Source organism: Varanus komodoensis, unplaced genomic scaffold, assembly GCF_004798865.1.
Source record: "Varanus komodoensis strain SLA01 unplaced genomic scaffold, ASM479886v1 scaffold26, whole genome shotgun sequence".
NCBI classification, from domain to species: Eukaryota; Metazoa; Chordata; class Lepidosauria; order Squamata; family Varanidae; genus Varanus; species Varanus komodoensis.
The window spans coordinates 5,825,381-5,842,473 of NW_025335684.1; the positions used below are offsets into that span (position 1 = coordinate 5,825,381).

At 48.8% G+C, this 17,093-nt stretch overlaps 1 protein-coding gene across 4 annotated transcripts; it reads left to right on the top strand.

The window, feature by feature from the left end:
* Positions 1-5,278: 5,278 nt before the first annotated feature.
* On the top strand, positions 5,279-15,703 carry TMEM11 (transmembrane protein 11). Of its 4 annotated transcripts, none has more exons than XM_044433123.1 (3): positions 5,604-5,618; positions 10,894-11,021; positions 14,816-15,703. In XM_044433123.1, the coding sequence occupies exons 2-3, from the start codon at positions 11,014-11,016 to the stop codon at positions 15,330-15,332; spliced, it is 525 nt and encodes a 174-aa protein (XP_044289058.1). In that variant the 5' UTR covers positions 5,604-5,618; positions 10,894-11,013; the 3' UTR covers positions 15,333-15,703. The 4 variants fall into 4 exon arrangements, with proteins under 4 accessions (XP_044289054.1, XP_044289058.1, XP_044289057.1 ...); XM_044433122.1 differs by lacking the exon at positions 5,604-5,618 and adding an exon at positions 9,488-9,505; XM_044433119.1 differs by lacking the exon at positions 10,894-11,021 and having other exon boundaries at positions 5,279-5,618.
* Positions 15,704-17,093: the final 1,390 nt, after the last annotated feature.

Here is a 17,093-nt window from a genome sequence, read left to right on the forward strand (position 1 = left end):
CTGATATCAGAACTTGAAAGGAATTTCCGGCCCATAAACTGAAAAGGGTTTAAAAGAAATTACTTCACCTGTCAGGACTTGAGGGAATTGTTGTTTGTAGAACATGGGCTAAGAATATCGGGGAATACTTGGTGCTCTGACCTTCCTAGGATTTACTAGGGGAAGGGGCTGTTAAACTTGTATAAAAACCAGTCTGTCTGCCGTATTATAGAGAAGCTTTCAAGATCTGGGCTGAACCTCGTCCTCCCTCATTCGATGGCAACATAATCCGTACTTGCCATTTGTACCAGAGTGTTCTAAGAAAGGGCTTGGGGCAAAGCTTGGGCATGGAGCTTACATCTGGCCAATGGAATTACCCAGAAAGCCAATCCCCTTTCCCCTGGCCCCACCTCCCTTTCTTCCAACCACAGAGGGTTGGTTTTCCAGCTTTTGTGCAAGGCTGGAATGCATCCATTTAGGAAGCTAAAGAGGACTTAAGAGTCTGCTAGTTCATAGCAAAGGTATGTCCAGTCCAGCATTCTTTCCACCCTACATAATCCGAGCGTTTCCCCGCAGGGGGAACTATTCCAACCCCTCATGGCTTGGCCACTAGCAGAAAGAGCTTTAAGCCAAATACCCTGGGCTGGAAAGATGAACAAGTGAGTCCTTGATCTAATCAAGCCAGAATCTGCCCTGGAAGCAAAAATGACAACATGGAAACTGCTCTACTTTGGGCACCTCATGAGAAGACAAGACCCGCTGAAGAAGACAGTTGTCTTATGGAGAGTTGAAGGCAGAAGACAAAAGGGAAGACCTATTAGGAGATGGATGGACTCTATTAGGAAAGCCAACCCTTGAGTTGACAAAAGCTTTGCAGGATATTCTGGACATCGCTCCTTCATAGGGACCCCCTAAGTCAGAGATGACTTAATGACACATAATATCTCATCGTATCTCAAGGTCCTCCGATCGGAATACAATGGACATTCCAGGAAAACGTGATCTGAATTCTCTCCCACCTGGCATGTGGTCAGACCATGTGTGTTTGCTCCTGGTCAGCTGCTAGAGCATCTTTTTCAACCTCCATGAACTGCAAGGTGCTTCTTCTGCAATGCATTAAGAGCCATCTAAAGCCACACCAGCAGACAGAAGACAAATACGGGTGTGATTTCCTGGGAAGGCCCGAAAGTATAAAGCATGTGGCCACCAGCACAAGAGTGGTCTGGAAAGTCACCTCAGCTAAACATCTTGCAACTTTCAAACCGTCTCTTTCTTAGCCCCACAAACTCCTGTTCAAGCAAGAAAATCCCTTCTCGCTGGAGTGACACCGATTTCGCACAGCAGCCTCATCAGAACTCGACACCGGGACTTTGCCCTTGACCCGATTCTCCAGTTGCAGCCCTCCATGGCCAACCACGCCGGGGTGTTCTGCAGAGCAGGGAGAAGTCAACAAGGCCGTGGTAACACACACCATCTCAGCAGGCGGTCTCCAGGGCATGGGAGGGACCGGATCCGGGAACTCTCAAACTCTCCTCGCAGGTTGCCTTGCTAAGGATGGGTGGGAAAGCGTGGTGGCTCCTCGTCAGTGTTTCCTCAAGTCTGGAGGAGGTTTCAAAAATCCGAAAGGAAGCCACAGAGTGGAAAGAACCTGCAGCTTTGCTCCATACCAGAGGCTGCCCCAGTTCAGGTATCGCGTTCTCTGTGGAGCAGCTTCCACGGAGTGTCTTTGTGTGTGTTCTATTCTTTTTGGCGTCCGGCAAAGACCTTTTTATTTTCCTGGTATTTTAACAATTAATTGGTTTTATCCTTGTGTTTATCCTTATTTATCGGATGCAGTGTGTTGTTGTTACGGTTTCTTTGTTCTTTGGTTTTTTCTTCTTTGTAAGCCGTCCAGAGACTTTTAGTAATGGGATGGCATAGAAAAACTTAGAAAAACATAGAAAAAAATAAATAAAATGTGGAAGGGTTTAAAGCTGGGATGTGAAACTTCTTTCAGCTGGAGACCTGCATTCATATTGGGAGATGCACAGGGAATGTATTCTGGTGACAAGCAGCTGGGCCCCAAAAGTACAGAATTTGGAAGTGTACCATAGCTTTAAAACCCTTACTGCTAGGAACAAAGTCTTTTGGAAAGAGAAGGGGGAATGTGTAAGAGCCAGGAAACCACCACCAAACAGGTGGGGAAGGAGGAACCTGGGGTGGGGGCTGGATTTGGCCCCTGGGCACTGCGTTGCACCCCTGCCTTGGAGTAGCTGGCCTAGGGGTGCTTTTAAGAGTTGGAATTTTCACTGCAGAGGGTTCCAGGACTGTTGGGTGGGACAGTTTGAGGGTGAGTGAAGCCAGGTGGAAGCAATCCAGGTTGTGGGGCCTGTGATGTGACTGAGGGTGTGAAGGACTGGGGCTGACTCCCCCCCCTTCCATGCCCCCCACACCTGCATCTACCGGAACCATCAACTCCAAGGAGCCCCGCTGCTTAACCTTGGAAGAAAACGAGCCATTGTTTCTGAATCCTGGTGACACCGAGTCCGAGAGACCTGTCAGCGTCAAGGTCAGCCTTGTGCAGAATTCCATGAAGCATTTTTGGACAGAGGATTTCAGGACTGGGTGCCATTTCTCCGCCTCCGGTGACTAAACAAAAGCAAATTCAAAGCATGAGTCATGTTGACTTCAGAAACCAAACAAACAACAAACAGAAGGGGTATATGGCTAGATTTACATGCATTGGGATTTAGAGCTTGAGTCTCAGGTGTTGACCCCTGGCCTCTTGCCATGGCCAACATAAGGACTGATGGGACATGTTGTCTGGCACTCCTTTGAAGCCTGGAGGTTATGCACACTTGGTTTACAGGTTCTGGAAAAGTTGATGCAGGACAATGATGCTGATGGGCATCCAAAAAGCGATTCGGTTCTGGAATGGATAGACTTCATGGTCCATCTATGAGGAGAAAGATTCACCCGATTCTGCACAGGCCAAATATATTTGCTGTAATGACTGTCAGGACGGAGAGAGATTCTGTGACCAATAATTCTTCTGGTGGGCAGCAAGGTAAGTTACTTCTCTTGGCAAAGTTTTGGGGTTAGGATCGGAAATAGGAGAGAACAAAAATATTGTGAGAATTTCTTATGGTCCTCAACTAGATAAAAATGACCAAAATAGCACTCTTTAACAATCCTGCATGCATTTACGTAGAAGTCCCATTAACCCCAGTAAGACTTCCTCCCTAGTAAGCATGTTTGGGGTTGCAGCCTAAGGGCGCAATCTTGTGCATATTTAGATAGAAGTCATACAACTCACTTTTTGATTAAATATGCATAGACTCATTTTAGAAATGAAATAAACAGAGACATATGGCAGAAGATGGAAACATACATTCTGGATATAATTAATTTAGGTAAAACACTTTGTCAGGGTGTGGAATGCTTTTTGGGGAGCTGTACAGTGTTTTAGCTGTAACTGTTGAATTACTCCATCTTTTTGTATAAATATATAAAAATACATGGTTGTACACAGACATATTTGGCGTCACACACATATACACACATTTACGTTAAGCAGATTGGTGTAATCTTTGCTGGTTTTTCCTCCTTTTTGCATCTTTGTTTCTTGCCTGTTTTTTACTGTTAGTCTTACACACAGAGAATTTGCATATGCAAATATTTAGTTGATTGATGCCATTTTCTGTGATGCCTTTGCCCCTTTTCTTTCTCCTTCCTTTCGTGTGGTTGCTTTTGATCTTTCATTTTGGCCAGTTTGACCAGGCTACATATTTAGGGTTGGGGACCTATTGAGCCATGTCCCTGAATGACCCACATGATTTTAGCCAGGGAGGTGTCCCCCCAGGGAAGGAAGCTAAGGGACAGGGTGTGTAGTTTGGGAGTGCTCCTCCACCCAGTTATCCCTGGAGCTCCAGGTGACTGCTGTGGCGCTTTCCTTCAGCTGATCCACCAATTACGCCCTTACCTGGATGAGCGGAGCATAGCAATGGTGTCCCATGCTCTGGTCACCTCTCTATTGGAATGTGCTCTATGTGGGGCTGCCCTTGAAGACTGTCGAGATACATCAGTTGGTTCAAAATAGAGCAGCCAGGTTGCTAACTGGGACTGGCAGATATATACATAAAATGCTGGTCCTATACCATCAGCACCGGCTTCCAATTTAAGGTGCTAATGATGACTTACAAAGCCTTTATTTATTTATTTATTTATTAAAACATTTCTATGCCGCCCCATTCGCCAAAGCCTCGGGGCGGCTCACAACATAAAGTGTAAAGTCTATGTCCTTTTTTTAAGTCTCTTTAGCACAATCTCAAGAAGAAAATGTTTGGGTTGCTGAAATCAATACAACCAATGCAAAAATGCACACAAAAGAAATCCTTTGTTGAACTGGTGTTGCACAAACCTGTTGCTTGCCTAGGCTAACGAGAAATGTGCTTTCTGCTGGACAATGAGAACTGTTTTACACAATTTCTTATTACAGAGATGATACTCTCCCACATAGATACAAAATGCACCAACCCATTGTTAACACAAACAAACTTTTAGATGAACATATGAGTGCTTATGTTCATGGAAAGAAGTTTTGAGAACTTGCCTGGATATTTGAAGGAGCGCCTCCTTCTGTACATGCCCCCTAAGATCTGGCTTGGAGGCCTTTCTTTGTGAGCCCTCTTTAGAGAGCAGTAGAGCAGCTACCCGGAGAAGGGCCTTCTCTGTGGTGGCACCCCGGTTATGGAACGTGCTCTGCAGAGATGTGTCTGGCCCTGAGATTTTTTTTTCCCGCACCAGGCCAAAACCTTTTTTTATTTCCCATTATTTTAAATATTAAATCGTGTTTTTACTTTGGATTTTACCATATTTATATTTATTTATTTCACTGGGTTGCCGCCCTGACGCACTGTGGAGGGCGGGATGCAAGAACTTTAAGCAAATAAAAAACACACTGTGCCGAAGGCTTTGGAAACCGTCCGCGGGCAACGCTATTCGGCCGGCGGCCTGCCGCTCAGACCGCTGCAGAACCAGGATCGGGCCCGGGAGAAGCGTGCTGCAGGGCGCCGCCTGTGATTGGCCGGCTGGCCTGAGGGGGTGGGGCAGGCAGGGCCCGCACTGTCCCTTCCGAGTGTTGGTAAACTGCCCCCCCTCCCAGCCCACGTGGGCTGAAGGCGGCATCATGTGGGCCTTGCCCCGCGACCTCCTGGGAATCGTAGTGCCTCCTTTTTCTCCCTCTTTTTGCGGCGCCGCGACTACGCCTCCCATGAGCAACCGCGCACTCCGAGGGCATTCCGGGCCCGCCGCAGGGCATCTTGGGGCTTGTGGTTCGAGCGCGGGGCGGGAAGCTTTCCCGCTTTACTCATCCCTTCTTTTGCCCTGAATCACCTCTTCATCCCCCCCCGCCTTTTTCTCCCCTCCTGCCGCCTACATTTCCCGTCAGGCTTCGGGACGCTTCACCCGTCCCATTCTCTCTTTCCCAGCGCCCCCCCCCCACGCACCGCGCCGCGCGCCCTTCCCTCCCCTCCCTCGCCCCCCTCCGACTTTTGGCGGAGACATTTGCGAAGCGAGTCTCTCTCCAAGATGGCGGCGTGGGGAAGGCGGCGCGCGGGCCCCGGCAGCTCCAGCGGAGGTGGTGCCGGCGCCAGGGAGAGGTGAGTGGCGGCCCGCGCCCGTCCCGTCCCGTCCCCGTCCCCGCGGCCGGCGGGCCGGGCTCCTCCCCACGCGCCTTCTGCCCCTCTCCCGCGGGCCCGGGCCTGGGCCTGGGCCTCGCGGGGACAAAGGGGGCCCAGCCGCCGGTCCTCCGGCCGCCGGAGCGGGGCCCCGGGGCAGGGGGCGTGCGAGTGCTCGGAAGTGGGGGCGCTCGGGGGGAGGGCGGCGGGCGCGGGGTGCTCGGCGCGGCGCAGTTGTGGGGGCGCCGGGTCGGGCCCTGCCTTCAAGAACGGGCTGGGAGGGGAGGAGGTGGTCGGGGGGCACGGGAGTGCCGTGGGGGTAAGGTCAAGGGGAGGTTAGGGGGCTCTGGGGAGTGAGGCTGGGGGCGCCAGAGGGTGAGGTCGTGGGGGGCTTAGGAGAGTTGAACCGTGGTCAAGGTCTCTGTTCGGGCAGCCAGGGTTGAACCCGAGTTGTGGCGGGGCGTCCGCATCGTCCGGGAAGTGCGGGCGAAGGAGGGCGCGGGAACGAGGGGCCTGGGCTGGGGCGCCCCGAGGGTCCTGGGCATCGGGCCTGCTACGGGCTGCTTCTTCCGGGGGGGCTGCCGAGCGCTTGGAGGGCGGGGAGGCGCAGGAGAGAGGGGCCGAGCAAGCCCGGGGGGCTGCCAGCCCGGCCTGGAGGCATCGGCGTGTGAAGCTCGTGCTTGGGTAAAGGTCGGGCAGAGTCCAGTTGCACCGCGGGCTCCGGGCGCCGGGAAAGCGGCGCGGCTTGGCCGGGCGCGGGGGCTCGTCCCCCTCCGCCCCCGCGGCCCCAGGAGCGGGGTGGCAGGCCCGCGGCAGGGGAAGGTCACCCCAGAACAGCGCTCGCCTCGGCGGGGGTTTTCACCCTTCATCCAGATGTTAGGCCCGGGCGAGCCTAAGAATGTGCTTGGATGCTCTTAAAATCTATTTTTGAAAGCGGCAAATGCTCCCCCAGAGTCTCTGAAAGTGACCTCTTGGTGCACAGCTGTTCGTGCCGGCTGAGCGATTTGTGTTTTTAGGGCGTTGATGCATTCATTGTTCGGGATTTGGGAGGTGCTGCTCGGGAGCTGGCATTGCGCTAATCCGATGGCTCTTGGCTTTGGCAGTTTCTCTCCTTCGGCTGTTAGCATTGTCTTGGCTTCTTTGGATACTGGGAGGAGGTGGGACAGTATCTTCAGAGCGCTGCTGGAGTATCTTTGCCATCTTCTGTACAGTCATTACAAAGCTGTAGTCTCGTCTGAGAATTGCAACTTCTAACTCTCCCGCTGGCGAGTTCCAAAGTTTCCAGCAAGCTTTCCTAATGCTTATTGTGGGGAAAACAGCAATTTTCTAAATACAAATGGAAAATAAAATACTTTTAAACTTGCATAAGAAAAGTTGAAATGTTCTTCCCATTTGGAAAAGAGCTGAGGCTTCTGCATTATAGGAGTAAAAATGCAGCCCATGCTAAGTGGGCCATTTGAAGGTGTTATAGCCTGATCCAGTGATCTGTCAAGTTCCAAAGCAATCCCCTCAGAAGGAAAAATGTGCAGGTTTCACATGCAAAGTTTACACAAGTGTGTTTCTTTGAATACCTGACTTGGGAAGCTGAAGCATGGAGCTACTGTGTGAGAAGGCCCCTATATAGACAGAATTTACTATATATGATTACTTGAATCATAGTTATAGGTTTGTTGCAGGATGTGAAACCATGGTTTGAAGTGGATTTGTAAATCTTGGGTTGCATTAAGCAAGAGTGTTAATCGTGTAGCGTGTAAGGCAAATGCCTCACCCCGCTTACTCTCAGCTTGCAAGGTAAGCAGCTGGGCTTATTAGCATTTTATTACTCAAGCTTCAGATTCAGAGCTTGGTTCTAAACTTTCATTTTATGCATTGTTTCTCAACCAGAGCAAAGGCAACAAAACCATGGTTAGAACTAACCGTGACCAAGGGCCGCATCAACTTTGGATATAAATGTTGGCAAACAGTTTGTGCTAGTTGATACTGTGGCTTAAAACAGGAGTTGAGTATTATCTCTGTTTCCCTAAACTCAGCTGACACAGGAAATTCTTGTTGCAAACAAAAACGTGTTCACAAACGCAATGATTGTTCTCTAACAATGTGGTGCGCTCAGAGCTTTTGTTTTATAGCTGAACTTGCCTAAGCCCCTCTGTGCTGTACTTTTTCTCCATTGGGAGAGTTGATAATGAGTGTCTCTCCTGCTTCTGAACTGAAGATGGGCATGTCAGGCTCTGGCTGCCTTGAATCAGCATCTCCTCCTGAATAGCGTCTCTGTGTTTTTGGCTGCCTGGAATCTGTGTGTGGAAAAGGCAGGTCAGTTAATTGAAAAAGCAGTCTTGTTGACATGAGAGGGTTAATGTCAGTGGAGTAGTGAATGAATAAAATATTGTTTTCTGTGATGGAACCTGGTCAGATTTAATAATACGGCTGGCACCTCAAACCTGTGGGAAGCATCTCTAACACATGGGAAGGCAGTCAGTGGGCTATTCAGCCGCTGAGAAAGACAGCCTCTTATTTCATAGTACTTTACTGTTGTCAAATAGCAGATTAAAGCTGCAGTTTGCCTTCTAATTTACATCATGCTGTCATCTGATTATGGTTCACAGCTCTTCAGGGGTTCCCACCTACAGTGGCGGCACATGCTTTGTGTGCCAGAGGCCCCGGGTTCAATTTGTGGCAACCCCTGGTGGGATTGGGAAAGACTCCAGCATGAGACCCTGCGGAGCCCCGCTGCTGCTTGCTGTTGATGAGGCTTGGCTTGATGGACCAGTTGTCTGGCTTGTATGCGGCAGCTGTCTGTCATCTGGTCCTCCACGCAGGTTGTCTGATAATGTGGTCGCACCCAGAACAAGCCCCTCTTAAAGGCTGAGGAAGGCCTTGTGCTCATACACACAGAGGTGCACTCTGAGCATCGCTGGATCCAGGATTTTCCTGATAGTTGGATAGGGCTGCCATGACTTAATACTGTTTAGGAGTAGGTAGCACCAAACAAATTTTCTCCCCCCCCCCCTTTTTTTTTGCCTTTTGTTCTTAGGAGGTGGGTTTCTTACATTCTAAAGAAAATTTGTATCTACTTGGATTCTGTCTGCTGCTCCAAGTAAAAACTGAAAGCTATTTGATTTTTTGCAAAGGTGGATCTAACCCAGCTTGCAGAAATTTTGAGCTATAAATAAGTGCCATTATTCCCTGTAGCACTTAGTTAATTTAATTCTTCTAAGTTAATACTTTCAATATGTAAATTGTTTTGAAAACAGGAAAAGTGCTAAATAAAGGCAAAGTCATATAACTGAACCATTATTTACAATTCACATGGCCAGTCCACATTTCCTGTGCTGAAATAGTTGTAGGGACAGTTGGCAGGTTTTTCTGCAAAACCAAGGAATGGGTGCATTCAACCTAAATGAGAATTTGAGCGAATTATTAAAGGGGTCCAACTAGCACGCACTCTTCTTTTCCAGTCTGTTAATTTGCAGTCTTGTGCTTAGTTATGTGGGAGTAAGCCTCACTGAACACAGCAGAACTTACTTCCAAGTAAATGTGGGCTTGCATGATTGTCGACACAGATGGGGAGAATTGCCTGCCTCTTCGTCAAAGCATCTTGTACCAAGTGCTACAGTTGTATGTGAGTTTCTATGTGCATTTCTGCACAGTGACCATGTGCCTAAAGAACGGAATGTTGTGTCGTCTGTTCCTGGGGATCATGGTCTAGCTGACATGGCGAGCACACAAAGGCCACTGCAGGAAAGACGTCTGAGACTTTCTAACAAATCTGCACATTTTCTAGGCAGTTCTTGACCTCTGGGAGCGTGTCTGTGGCATAATGACCAATAGTGCAATCCTATACCTGTCTGTTCAGTGCGGCTTCCTTCCAGGTAAGAGGCTTTCTGATCGCATTCTCAGACTGAACTTTGAAGCCCCTGGTATGTATCCAGCCATGGTTATGAATTTACCTGTGCCTTGCTTTCACTGTCGTGGGAATAAAAGTGACCTCTCTTCCAAAGTGCTTTGTGCTAGTGTCCTTGGTGCTTCTATATATAGGCAAAACAGATAGTTTCCTTCTGCCTCCTGGCAAGGCGCTTTCAAGGGTAGGAAACAAAACAGGGGTGGAAAGGGAGAGAAGGCTGTGGGCAGATGCATGTGCAGGGCTCCAGGGCTCCTTTTAGCTGGGAGTGAGGATTAAAGGAGGAAGCCAAGGGCCATGCAGAAGAGGTTGGATTTGAAGCGAGCCGCAGGGAGGGCAGTGGTACCCTATATGTGAGTGGGGGGAACTCTTCACAAAGGGAGCAGTAAGAGAGAGTGGACAGACTCATTTAAGGAACAAGGAGATCTTTGGCGAGTTGAGTTGAAAATGCAGAGATCGTGGATATAATGGGAAATATTTACTGGCATGTTGTGCACCATTAAAAGTAATGTTCTACATAAACATAAAGTTTGACTGTTCAGAAGTATCATCATCGTTCCTCTTATTTCCCATGTCCAGAGCGTGATGCCTGTACTCAGGAAGAAAAAGAGCAGCGTGCATGTACTGGAGGGATGTGGAAACCCAAATTTTGCAGAAAGAACACAAATCTAGGAGGAAAACCCTAAGGGAGGGTGGGAGAACTTGAGAGACCAGTGGGAGCTTGAATGCTGTGGGAGGGAGGGGAACGTCAGTGGGGGGTGGGGAATGGAACAGAGTACCCTGAAAGCAGGCACGGTTGACTGCACCTTGACCGCTCACTGAAAAAGGGTGAGACTGACTGGCTTCATGCGACAGCATTTTGTTGCAGAGCCCAGGTCTTACAGCGGCCTGTCCATGCCCCATATGCTTATCCGAGCCTGTTTTGGGTGCAAGCCCCTGGATCCAGGTAACACACGGAACCCTTGGACCATTAAAGGTCAAGGATGGCGGGAGTGTGTTGCTCAGTTTATCAAAAGAGCAGTTTGGACGGAGGACATGCCGTTCACTGGGAGCGAAGAGATCGCAGCCTCCTTCGTGTGGTCGCTGCGTGAAAGCAAAGCCTCCTTTGCACATGTGATTATCAGCAAATTTCATAGCCGTCATGGCGAAGGCCCCGATTCGGCTCCGAACGTGGAGCCTTTTCCCATCCACATTCATGGCTCGGTTCTTCGTTCTGGACTGCCCCCCCCCCGTGGTGGCGCTGCATGAAAGGGCTGGTGTGAATGGCTGACGGAGGCCGTGCGCCTTCAGATGCTCTTGGGGAAATGTCCTTGCTGCTGCTTCCGGCTCTGATCTGCAGTTCCTGTCCTGTTGTTGCAGTGCCCAGCTTGCCCAGGGGATCTTGCCCACCTCCTGGTGTGGTGACGCTGAATCCCTCAGCTGTGGTTCACACTGAAACGTTTTGTTTGGAGCACAGTAGTGTTGAGCTTGGATCTCCAGATGGACAGGTTGGTCTGCTGAATATCTGTGTTTGGCTGTCAGACAGCACTGGCCTAACCCGCTTGAGAGGAGGCGATCGGTCCCCCTGGTGCGGTGCTCTCGGAGTGCGGTGGCATGGCCGGGTAGCTCCCCCGATGGGCGTTTATCTGCGTGGACCACGCGATGAGCCAGCAGTGCGGCCTAGAAGTCAGAGTTCACCTCTTTCCCAAGAGCCACTGGAAGGCACTGCTTTTGAATGTTCATGTGCACATCCAGACAGCGAATTCATGCTGCAGTATTTTGATAATGTGAATCAAAAGGCAATCAGAGATGCTGGCATGGGCTTGAATGCATTAGAGCATGAATATATTTATGCACACTCTTACCTGGCCTTGGAATACCTTCCCCAAATGTGTCTGGTACCTACACTTCTGTTTTTTTCTAGGTGAAAACTGCATTTTCCTTAGGGTTATAAGTGACTATAATCACCTGTTCTTATTAATGCTGCTGCTTTGCATTAGCAAACGTTTTACTATCATGGTTATTGTTTGACTTTAGATTGCAGGCCACTTAGATATAACAAGCATATTTGCTAGGAAAGTGGGATTAAAAATTGTATTAGCTGACTAAAGCACTTAGTGGATAAGTTTCTCAAATGATCGACCTCCCTCAATATAGGTAATAAAAAAAAGCAAAAGACTGCAAAATGTTTTTTCCCCCAAAAAAGTTTGTCTATCACCAGAAGGACAGGTGAACACTGATACTTCCTTTTTCAATTTCTGTGGCAGAGAAACATCAAAATGGCCCTTAACTTGCAGCACCACTGATTCCAGTTCTGCCTCAACCAATTAACCAAGACAGATCTGGCAATTATAGCTTGCAGCCCTAATAAGCATGATTATTAAGCATGAGCATTCACAGGCCCATGGAGAGGTTGAGGGGAGGGGGCAATTTGCATGGCTAAACCTCAGTCCGTTTTCTAGGTGGCAGGAATTAATGCCAGCCGAGTGTGTACACACTGGTAAATAAAGCTGGTGTTCCGAAAGCACATATTCTTAGCTCTTCTTCCTCTTCCCACTGGTTTGATTTGAATGTGTAACGAGGCACTAACACTCTCATGCCCAATATTCTGTCCTGTCTGTAGTATTACTGGTGCTGTGCCTTTCTTACAGTAGTCTTCCAGCTTAATTAGCCTAATCAAAAAAGCTTTCTGGGAGGTGTGGCACCTCTTTCACCATCCCCCAACCCCGACCCCCCCCCCATACAGTGTTTTATTTAAATTGCTAATGTGGCTGTCACATGGGGATGAATAGCCTTTGTGGGGTTTTCTGCACATTTCTTGAGATTCTCATCTTTGCTTAGAGAGCGCTGGGAGCGGGTTGGGGGGATGTTTTGCCGCACCACTGAAGTTCAGCTCCGTCCTCCCTCCCAGTGTCCCTGATGCAAACATTATTCCAGACTGACTAAACAAACTCCACACAACACAAAGCTTCCCTTTGTTTTGGATGAGAGGGTCTAGCAGATGAATGTGTGGCATCCACAGCTGCCCAAAAGCTTTTTCCTGACCTGCTTTGAACAAAGGTGTCGTTGGCTGTGTGTGAACTCTTGGAGCCTGGAAAAGGCTCTCCCTTGTTATGGCAACCGTAATATGTCCTGTGTTGATTAGCAAGCACAAGCTGGCTGGGCGCATCAGCCCTTGGATGTTCTAGTTCTAGTAAGTTTTGAGAGATCTTCTGCTGAGCCTCCATCAATTGCCAGCTTTTCCATTAATAGAAAGTTCTACAGTGGGAAGGTGGGGGAGCCTTTCTCTGGCTCTTTGAACTTGAGAGCTGTTTTAAAAAATACATACGCACGCACACACTCACCTGGATCATTGCGCTCATGCAATTTCAGCTCCAACCCCACCCTATTTAAGCATTGCACTCGAGTGCATGTTGGTTTGCCCCACTGATGTTCCCGGGCATGTGTTCCATCACATCTGACATCTCCACCCGTGGCCTTAAATTGCCCATGAATAAAACGGTGTGTGGTTGTTGTGGTTGATGCATCCCCACATTTGTCTCATTTTGTTCCTCTCTGGGGTGCGGCTCAGACTTGCATGTGGTGCTTGGGAACAAATTTCTGTAGGACTTGCTCATGTCCGCTAAGAAAGCCAGTGCATTTCAGACGCTTCATCTCCTCCTTGAAAATGCTTTAGGACAGCAACTTGAAAATGAATGGACCCCTTTCTTGTCTACTTTGAAGGGAAACACTGGGATGCGTACCATTTGGCAATCAGTCCACACTTAAAATGTTTATACATGCAATAAATGTTTTGCTGTTGGGCCCACTTGGACTCACAGGAAAGCTTACAGTTACTGCCTACCCATTAAAACAAGTGAATTCATTAAAACAGCAAACACGCTTTACCGTTGTGCGCTGCGGGGGTGGCTGTAACATCTGCCATTGCCTTTGTGGCGTTGGGGCAGATGGAACCTCTGCTCTTTTGCCATTCCCCCGTACCTTATTCAAGTACATAATCCAGGAAAGATTCTTGCATGAAATTAAGCTAGGACTGGTGGTAATTGTCAGTGTTGGAAAGGGGCTTGCATTCCTGAGCACTGGATTCCTGCATCACTGAACAAACACCCCCCTGAAAATTTTCCAGCCCTGCTTATTTTCAGCATGAGAGTTGACCATTTTGTTATTTCTGCAGCTTAGCAGCCAACTAACTCCATTTTCCAAGTTGGTGGTTTCCAGTAAATCGTTTCTCAATAAAATTGGCCCTCCCCAAGCAAGTGAACAGTCTCATGAAAGTCTTAATTTCAGGAATGGCACCTCAGACTTTGGTCAGGTAAGCCGATAGCAAACAGTATGATTCCCATAATCAAAGCAAAAGCCTTCATATGAAATTACTGAGTAAGGGGTTTGGGTAACCCCAGGGGGAAGTTGTCATTCTGGTGGAAAAGCCTGCCCTAAGCCAAGACCTGACTGATTTTTAAAATGCCACTGCGCTGCTAATTAGGTATCTGAAATGACAGCACTGTTTGGGTGTGTTGTTTGCATTCATTAACATGCGCTTGCCGGCGTGTTTGCAGCTCTCTGAAAGCCAGCCCTCACCTGCTTTCGGTACCATTGCATCCTCGGCAGCTTTGTCAGAGCACTGCCTGTGAAGCTACTTTGGGAGTAATCCCTAAATCTGTCCCAGAAAAATAACGCCACCTAAAACCTGCCCGGCTTTGCAGACTGGTCTTAAAATGGGCTTCAGGATGAAAACTGAAGGGGAACTGCAGCTGGGCCTTGGTATGCTGGCTTGGCACTAGCTGCTGATGCTGCTCTTTGCCAAGCACATGGTGCAGAAATCTCCAGTCCTTAAGATTTTTAAGGCAGGAAAATTCGGAGATATGTTCTCAGCGTCTTCTGCGAATGCTTGGTGACCAAAAACAAAAGCTTCCAGTTGGTCAAAGGATTTGAGGTTTTGGTGTGCTCTGCACTGGCCTAGGACATCCAGATCAGTCGCTCAGTTTCCCAGTTCTCACCTATTGCCTGTATCCATCTCAAAATGCAGACTTGGAATACAGCCCAGAATGGGGAAAATTATTATTCTTAGAATAACTCTGAGTGCAAGGCTTTGGCTTCCTCGGGGCTCAACTTGGGAGTGTTACGAAGGACACTCAAGGACTGGAATGTGGGACCCCGCTTTACCTACCTCTGCCAAGACTGGGTTTGCAGTTCACAGACATACTTACACCCCTTAAGGAACGCTGTTAAAAAAAAGTGAGAAGAGCACACAAGGAAGGCCCGTTTTCACCCCCTCGAGTAACTCTGCCTTTCCTTCCAACAGGGTCACCTTGTCAGCCACAGACTGTTATATTGTGCATGAAATCTACAACGGGGAGAATGCTCAGGACCAGTTTGAATACGAGCTGGAGCAAGCCCTGGAGGCCCAGTACAAATACATTGTGATTGAGCCCACACGCATCGGGGACGAGACGGCCCGCTGGATCACTGTCGGGAACTGTCTGCACAAGACGGCCGTCCTGGCAGGCACCGCCTGCCTCTTCACCCCACTGGCCCTCCCTGCAGATTATTCCCATTACATTTCCTTGCCGGCCGGCGTGCTGAGCGTAGCCTGCTGCACTCTCTATGGAATCTCCTGGCAATTCGACCCTTGCTGCAAATACCAGGTGGAGTACAACGCCTATAAACTTTCGCGCTTGCCTCTGCATACACTCACCTCCTCCACCCCCGTGGTTCTGGTGAGGAAGGACGACCTGCACAGAAAGAGACTGCACAACACGATAGCGCTCGCCGCCCTGGTGTACTGTGTCAAGAAGATTTACGAACTCTACGCCGTATGATTGCGGGAGGCGAAGGAGAAAACGTGCAAAGACAACAAGTGTATTAAAGACTCCCACAGTAACGTTCGACTTTTTTCCTCTTGCAGTGGTGGTACCTGGGAAGCAGCTTATTTTTAAAACAGAAACCGCGTGTCACGGGTGCATCAAGGGCATTCTCTGTGCTTTTTTACACCTCGGGCATGGATCTGCAGTGAAACGGAGCTCTGTGGGAGCCGCGTCAATGATGGGATGCCAATGAAAGGAAGTGATATGCAGGAGGGGAAGTGAGATTTTTTTTTTTTTGGAGAAACCTTTAAGTATATTGTTTAATTGTATTCTACAGAACCAGCTCGAAGTTATCACTGACCATTCATTAAAGGATGAGAATTTCACGCTGTCTTGCTTTCTTGGGGGCCTCACGGGGAAGTGGCTTCCCCAGCCTGGCACTCTTCAGCCGCTTTGGCCTTGCATTCTCTGCAGCCCTGGCTACAGTGGCCAGCCAACAGCAGTACTTCTAGCGACCCTTCAAAATATCTGGAGAGCGCCGGGCTTTGGAAGACAGATGTGGAAGAATATATTTCATGTGGGGCTATTTGTAATGGGAATTACAGTTTTGAGGGATACCTTGGGTACCTGACTCCAGGTGTGAGGTGAGGCCTCCTCTCCTTGGGGAGGGCTTACTCTTGCTGGCAACAAGCGGAACCGTGTGCTGTGTGTGGCCTTCCTCGGAGCAAGCCCTGGTCGTTTCCTGAAACGTCAGAGCTTTCCTGGTATTTCTCCTGCTGGAATGTTAAAAGCAAGCCATGGTTTCTTGCAGGTACATGCATACAAGGGGGCGGGTAATCCTTGTGATGCAGGAAAATAAAAGCCAGTTGGAAGAGTTGCAGCGTTAACCAAACTAAGCTTAAACTCCAGTCAAGCTGTGTGCTCCTTTCTGAGGTTATGTCACCGAGCCTGCTGAGCCAAGTTCCCCACTTCTTGGAATTGTTTGGGATTAATGACATGCTTCTAATGAACTTCCTCCTCCTCTGAAAAGTTTCTGTCTGAATGGCAAATAGCAGGCTCAGAGGCAAGGGCCCTGTTGCTTGCACATCCCCAAGCCGATTTTTTGCTCAGGGTAGCAAGGCCATAGGCCACGTGCTGTTCCATTTTCAGGACTTCTCCACAAAGTATCTCTTCACCTTCCTTGATTTCGGTTAGTGCAAGCCAGCGTGCCCCCGCTCCCCAGATTGCCGCCAACTTCCACTCACTTCTCCTCTTCACATTGTAATTAGTCATTTTTCTTCAGTAGCACCACCAGTCTGCAGGTAAGGTCTGTGCTGGCTGACTCAGATGCTTTGATTGTGATCTTTGGTATTCCTGTACTGGTTTACTTTAAAAGTTGCTCATTTACCTGGTACATAGAGCAAGACAATGAGGTCCGTTCAATCTCCTCTTTCCTCTGGGATTTAATGCACAGGCACGGTTATCTGGAGTTGCAGGCCAGTATGTTTGAAAGGCACCAGGTTGGAGAATACTGATCTAGTACAATTTATTCTGCATTACCGACTCATGGTGGGGAAGAATACAGTGTGATGATGTTAAAACATGTAGTAAATTGCATCTGCAGTTTCAATAATGAATATGAAGCAGGTGTTGGTGCCGCTTTTGTCGCTTTGAGCTCTGCGTGTTTCCTCATGGGCAATATGAAGAGTCTTGCCTGAAATCGCTCAGTTTTAATTGATAAACCTTAAAGTAATGTGGGGATGGGTGACCTTGGCCAAGGCTCCAGCTGCCATACAG

Bases quoted from the DNA above. Each gene is read 5' to 3' on its own strand.
- TMEM11 (XM_044433119.1), top strand. From the start codon at position 5,548: ATGGCGGCGTGGGGAAGGCGGCGCGCGGGCCCCGGCAGCTCCAGCGGA. The intron at 5,619-14,815 runs GTGAGTGGCGGC...TCCTTCCAACAG, and splicing joins GGTGCCGGCGCCAGGGAGAG to GGTCACCTTGTCAGCCACAG.